Source organism: Equus caballus, chromosome 10 (assembly GCF_041296265.1).
Source record: "Equus caballus isolate H_3958 breed thoroughbred chromosome 10, TB-T2T, whole genome shotgun sequence".
Classification (NCBI taxonomy): Eukaryota; Metazoa; Chordata; class Mammalia; order Perissodactyla; family Equidae; genus Equus; species Equus caballus.
In genome coordinates this window covers 47,516,810-47,523,365 of record NC_091693.1, presented here as the reverse complement: position 1 = coordinate 47,523,365, position 6,556 = coordinate 47,516,810, and the positions used below count along the sequence as shown (strand labels likewise).

The 6,556-nt window shown below is 41.1% G+C and overlaps 1 protein-coding gene across 2 annotated transcripts; it reads right to left on the bottom strand.

Annotated features, from left to right (window-relative positions):
• Positions 1-233: 233 nt before the first annotated feature.
• On the bottom strand, positions 234-6,215 carry SMIM8 (small integral membrane protein 8). 2 transcript variants are annotated; one of them, XM_001503730.7, is made up of 3 exons: positions 6,056-6,215; positions 2,653-2,810; positions 234-905 (listed from the first exon to the last, which is right to left on the bottom strand). In XM_001503730.7, exons 2-3 carry the CDS (start codon positions 2,785-2,787, stop codon positions 747-749), a joined length of 294 nt encoding a protein of 97 aa, XP_001503780.1. In that variant the 5' UTR covers positions 2,788-2,810; positions 6,056-6,215; the 3' UTR covers positions 234-746. The 2 variants fall into 2 exon arrangements, with proteins under 2 accessions (XP_001503780.1, XP_070079643.1); XM_070223542.1 differs by having other exon boundaries at positions 3,865-6,103.
• Positions 6,216-6,556: the final 341 nt, after the last annotated feature.

The following is a 6,556-nucleotide window of genomic DNA, read 5'->3' as shown; positions in this document are numbered from 1 at the left end:
TAAGAACATTTGGTCTTATGTTTATAATATCAGTGTAACATTAATTTACAAAAACTAAAATACATAACATTTAATTGTAGTCAAATAAAAAAATCATACCTCAGTATAACATACTTGTTTTTTCTTAAAGAAAAACTCTAATTACTTTGGGTTATTCTCTCATTTAATCTTTATTTGAGCAGTTGAGTGGGAGTATCTTTTCAATTAAAATAAAACTCTGGACCAAAAACAGCTGAAATACTTTGTTTTTAATGTTGACTACAGGCTTTACAATAATTTACAATTATTTCTTTTCCTTCACAAATATAGGTTCTATGCTAGGTAGAAAATGAACGTTGCCTTTGCAAATGGCAAAACAAAACTGAACCCTCATAATAGTTGCAAATGCACAATTCACCTTAAAATATCAAAAAAATACCATGCAAATTTAACAGCACTGGGTACTTTTATTATATAGAACTTAATAATTAACAAAAATGACTTCCAGTCTCATGGGACTTTTATAAGAGGATTCAATGAAAGAAAAATGTCGAGATGCTCTTCCTGTGAAAAAAGAATGAGACAACAGCCGCAGTTTTGAAAGATCAAAATTTACTATAGTGGTCTGGTTGCAACTGCTATTTTCTCTCCTCATTATCATATTCCCGAACAAGAAACATGATATTATGTACTCATGTACACATGAAAGCTTTCATGTGAAGATTTCAGAGGCCTTGATAAGGTTCCATCTGCAATAAGCAGCACTATTAATCCCATTTAGACGTTTTCCTCCTCATGTAACTGTGCCCCTCACTATCGACAGCTTCATAGAGCTCCTTTTTATTCTCTTGTGTTGCATGTAGATAACCAATATAAGCCACGCAAAGCGAAAGGGTTATCAATCCGAAAGCCATTACAGGTTTGTTCTGTCAAAGAAAAAAAATTGTAAAGCCTCATTAAGACTAATAATTTAGGGAGACCCAAATATCTGTTGTACTTTCTTCCTGACATACCAAGTCTTGATCAGCACTCTACCATTCCTATGGTAACATTTTCAATTATAATAATTTACCCAGTTCTCTGTTCTATTAACTCGACTCCTGATAATCTAGAGATTATAATAGACTCTTGCTCCTTCTCTGCAGGTCCTTCTCCTGTCTCCAGCCTGGACATCTCAGAACTCCACCTTCAGGAAGGTGACGGTTGGGGGAGAGGCGGGGGAAACGAGAGGCATGGAAAAATTGGCCCAGTGCTCAGTCTTCAGTTCTCTGTGTGACATGGAGAAGTTGCTTAACTTCTCTGGGCCCAAGTTTCCTCGTTTGAAAACCTTAAATTATTTAATGTTATTAGGAAGTGAGGAATGAAGTATACATGCTATTCTTCTGACCCGAGTTCATGGACAACTGGCAAAAAGCCTTCCAAGCCACGGCTTAGGCACAGCTACAATGACAACACATATGCTCTTCCGCAGGAAACTACTTTGTTACCTCAAGAAATTTAATGATTGGAACAGACGCGATGCTCCTATAATAACCTTGACTTACTGCTGGAAAATCCAAGACCCTAAGAGGCAACGCAATTTGGCTTTGATTTAACAAAAAATAAAGGTTTTAAATAAAAGACAGACGTTCACAACTCCACAGAAGCGTTCTGTCTTGTCAATTACTATGACTCAGACCCTCCTTTCGGTGTGAACACACTCAACAAATTGGCTTTTCTTAGGACAGTGTGAGGACACAGTTGTGATACAAGTTTCAATTCCTATTTTCTGACTCTGTCACCATACGCGCCGCATTACTATCTCAAATCTGAAACATCAAAAGGAGAAAGGTCAAACTTTTTCACTTGGATTGCCATCTAAGAAAGGCCACAGGCTCAGAGCACTTTAAATTTGCAGCTCTTGAAATGCGTTTGGCAATGAAAGAACACATTAGCTCAAAGTTTTTCAAACATTCTACCCCGATTTAATGATTTGATTGTTATATTGACCTATTTAACTTTAAAACAGCTTACACTAGCAACTGCTATTAAAATTCTAGTCAAACTCAATATATTTAAATATATTTTATAATAATTTGACCTTATTTACCTTTATTGAAAAATAAGATTTATAACTATTTAAATTACTTATCAAATCAAATTTATTCAACAATTTGCAACAAGGATATCAATGACTAGCTAACTCCCCAATGGTGTACAAATGTACATTTTGAAATTTTTCACAAAATGTTTGCAATATCCCTTAGGTAAAAATATTATGAATAAAGACTGGAATTACAGAATTATGGAATAATTAGATTTTCACTTTGTTTCAATAGATGGTCTTATTGACTTAGTACCTCATCAAACAATTCAAATTTCCTCCAAATTAATGCAACTACTAAAACATTAAATAGTTTGAGAAATTGGAAAAGTTGATCATTTAAAGTATACCCATTTTCCATTATGATTATTTCCATTATGACTCTCAAATGCCCTCAAAATAATTAGTTTTATATGTATATTTAGTGAAACAGCATTTAGATTTTCCCTCCACCTGCTTTTATTCACAGAGAAGTCTTAAAAATCAACATAAAATTTCCATGATAAAATTAGATGTTACAGGAAAACAAGAACTTTCTGTGTCTGGTAGCCTAGTTAAACATAAAGTCTTATCCTGCATGTGTTTCTTACGGGTTTAATGAAGAGCTCTGGATTCACAGCTCGAAATAAGGTTGTCGTGCGGACCCCTCTGAGCCCTGGGTTTCGAAAGTCTTTCTCTTTGGGTGGTCCCTTTTCAAAGGTTGGAGGCTCAGGTGCTGAAGACATCTTGACTTACGATGATTTATTACCTAAAAATAAAATGAGACTTTTTTCCCTCTGTGTTTATGTTTCTTTGATAAAACTCTTTAAAAACCATTCTATACTCATCCTTTCTTTGAATTCCAGTACAGATATATACCAAAAGTGATTGTCAATTATTTCATTACTTTGTATAACACACACTTTGTAAATGGTACTCTAAATTGTGTTGGGTAAATGGTTATTTTATTTTCTTGTCTCTCAGAACAACCCAGTAGGGTGGACAAAGTTTGCTTCCCACTGTTCCAGAAGACTGGAGAAGTGTCTGTTGGTCTAAGTCACATTGTTTCTTGTTAGATGAAGGGGTCCTAGGGGTAGGAGTAGCCAGTGATTATCCACACCCTTCTTTATCTTCTTCCATTCCACTCTTCCTCACCCTCCAACAGCCCTTTCCGGACACCAATCTGAGAGCAGGACTAGAATCCCTTTGCTCCATTTTCCCTACAGATTCACCCCTGTCCCACTCGCCTCCATGCGCCCCCACCTTCCTCCACTGGCCCACCCCAGCACTAGCATGCTCCCCCTTTGCCTAACAGTAGAAGGACTGTTTCACTGCCTCCTTAATCTGAACATCCTTTTTGTCTTGCTCTAAACCTATCTATGAAACCTAAGTGTGTCTTTTGCATTCAGGTTATAGCTGGAGTGCCAACATTTTGTGCATACTTTTCTCTTCTAGTTACTGTGAGGGAAAAGCTTGTTATTATTCCTGCCACCTAATGCTGAGGGGGAGGAAGTTGGAAGGAAGGAGGTAAGGAAGGAAACCTTTCAAGGAAAGGCTGGAATTAATGACGATAAAATAAAAGTCTTTAAGGGAATGTCACAACCCTACTGTACAGTAAATGTTATAAAATAACAGCCAAACATTCACATTTAAACACTCACTGGGGCTCTATTTATGTAAGTATTTTTGAGTCTTCCATTTTATAGACTTTATAAAAGCAACATCTTTGCAACTTTATTAGTTACGGAGAAAATTAGGAGTTCGGTTTTCTCAAAACGGTCTTTGTTGCAGTGGTCACTAAATATTCATTGATACCACTTAACTGAGTAAACACCCTGGACAGGAACATGCGCTCAAAGGGAAAGGATTCTCCACACTTCCTGCACTTCCAGGGCTTCTGGAATGTTCACTGCTGGCTGTTCCATCACTTGTTCCCCTTGGATGTTACGGTTAGCCTTGTCACCATCATCATCACTCTCTGGTTCCATGTTGACATTAGTTAGCACTCCTGTAGCAATTTTAAGATTTGCTAACTCTTGGGAAATAAACTGCTATCTGTAGCCACAAAGTCTTCAAAATCAAACTGGTTTGGGAGCCCAGTGACAGTAGCAGTCGAGTACCAGACTAGTTCAAAGACCACGTTTGGTTTGCAGTCTCTTCCAGGCTGACCTCAGGGGCTTCCACAGGAATCACGCCTGTTTTCTGCCAACACTTCACCACTGTGAGTAGGTCCACTGGCCACCAGGTCTCAGCAATCATGCCAATGGTTTGCTTAATTTGATTTTCTCAGTTTCCCTTCATCACTAAATTTAGAAAGATGTGTTTCAGCAGCAAGCTTTCACTGTGCAAATTATACCCTGATCCGATGGCTGCAGAATGGCTGTGCAGCTCAAAGGGAGAAACTCAATACATGCAGGATCCAAGCACAGGAGTGTGCTGCCGGCAGAGCAATTGCCTATCAGCAAGAGGATACTGCATTTTGTTCCTTTCATTCTCTTGCCAACCTTTCTCGGCTATTCATTAAAGAAATCTCTCATCCTTTGGGCATATATATCGGCTTGATAATCACAGGGGAGCAAACGAACGTTTCTGAAGCACTGAGGGTTAACCGACTTGCCAGTGACAAGTGGTCTCATCTTTCCGTCCAGGATGCATTACAGCAGAACAGAGCGATGGTCAATCTCTGTTTCCCTCCTTTGCAAAGCCTACTTTGGGCACCAAGTATACAAGAGAACAACTTGTAAAACATTTATTTCATCAGCATTTAAAACATCAGTAAAGATGTAACCGGCATTGTTAAAAAAATTTCTCCTGCATGCAAAGTTACTAATTTTCTCCACTGGAACAGTGTTTTTTTTCCACTACAGACAACTTCTGAAAACAATTCCATAACATGCCTGAAATTTGTTCAGCCAGCACACACTTGCTTGAAACTCATCATGCCCAAGGGAGGCAAAACATCCAATGCTTTCTGCTGTACAAGTGGCCCACTTAAATGCCCATTTCTTGCTCAAACTTCTTGATAACATGCAAAAACAACTATAAACGAGGACCTCGTATTCACTTCTGCTTTAGTCCCAGAATCCCCCTAAATTTCTTCAATTTTGGCTTAGTCTTTCAAAAATGTTGGCAAGGCAGGGGGAGTGCCGCTAAAGTCCTTTGCTACTTCTCCTTTCTTGTGGCAACAATCTCCTGCTTCTCTGGCTTTCATTTTCTCCTCTGAAAACTACTGGCATTTCATCTTTCCCTGTTAACCATGACAGTAGGGTGGACGCCATGTACAAATGTATTTAGGATTAAAATACCAACTGTTGGTCACTAGATGCCTAAGCTAGGTGCCAGTGACATTTCTCCTTATGCTAATAACGTGTTTGACGCTAATGCAGAGAAAGAAAAAATTCAGAAAGAAGCAATCATTAAGTGGACGCAGAATTATAGTCTGTAAACAGGCCGTGCCTATCAAAAAAGTGAGGCAGGAAACAGTGAACACAACAGTCATGTTGTCAGGACTGAATCACAGCCTCAGAGGACACCGCTAATTGAAACTGGAGCATTAGATAAAAATACTAGGAAGGCCTGAAAAAGCAGATATACGAAGGTGAAAGTCATTCTAAAAAGGAACTGAAAAAACCAGCATTTTCCTTTAATTATTGAGGAAAAAAAACCCTGCACAGAGTTAAAACAAAGATATCCGGTAAGATATGCTTTAAATGGTTTACTGGGAAAAAAACCAAGGAAATGGGGAGGTGGGTACAGACAGCCCATACTGTAGAGCACAGAAGGGTCCTCAGACCAGTTCATCACGAACACGTTGTGTCGATGACAATGTGCCCGGGAGCCGGGGGCGGGGTCTCCGAGACCCGACTGCGGGCGCCCACGGACGGGCGAGGATCCGGGGGCTCGAGATCGTCGCCAAGTCCGCCGCCCGGGGAGTGAGGCCGAGGCCAGGGAGGAGCCCGCAGCGGGCACCCGCTTCGTCCCCGCGGCCCGACCCCGGAGCCCGCCGCCGCTCACCTGCGCAGGGTCACCTCCTCGCCGCGACCTCCGCGCCGCCTCGTCTCCACCTGCCGGACAGAGCGGCCCCGCCGGCCCGCGCCGCAGCGGCCCCTACAGCCCGGAGGCCGCGGCGCAGGGGCGCGGGGCCGCCGCGGGGACTGGTGGAGCGCCTCTCCTCTCCCTCCAGGCCCTCGCGCCCGCCCGTGGGATTGGCCGGCTGGAGTGTGCAAGGGGCGTTTTTGGTTTCTTCCCTTTTTACCTTTACTTTTCAGCCTCCCAGGTTTAAATAACCTTCCAGTTTCCTCTGTGTGCGCTTTGTATACATAAAAGGAGACATCGTCTAGAAATCGATACATTTATTTAATGGAAGGGGAAAGCATTCTGATTTGGGAAAGAAGGCTTGGATCTGGTCTCCTCCCACCCCCATTTTAGGGGCGCAGTCATCCTAATGCACAGTTAGCACTCTACCATTCGATTAGTGCCTTGGGATATGAAGAAGCAAGATGTGTGTAGCTCTGG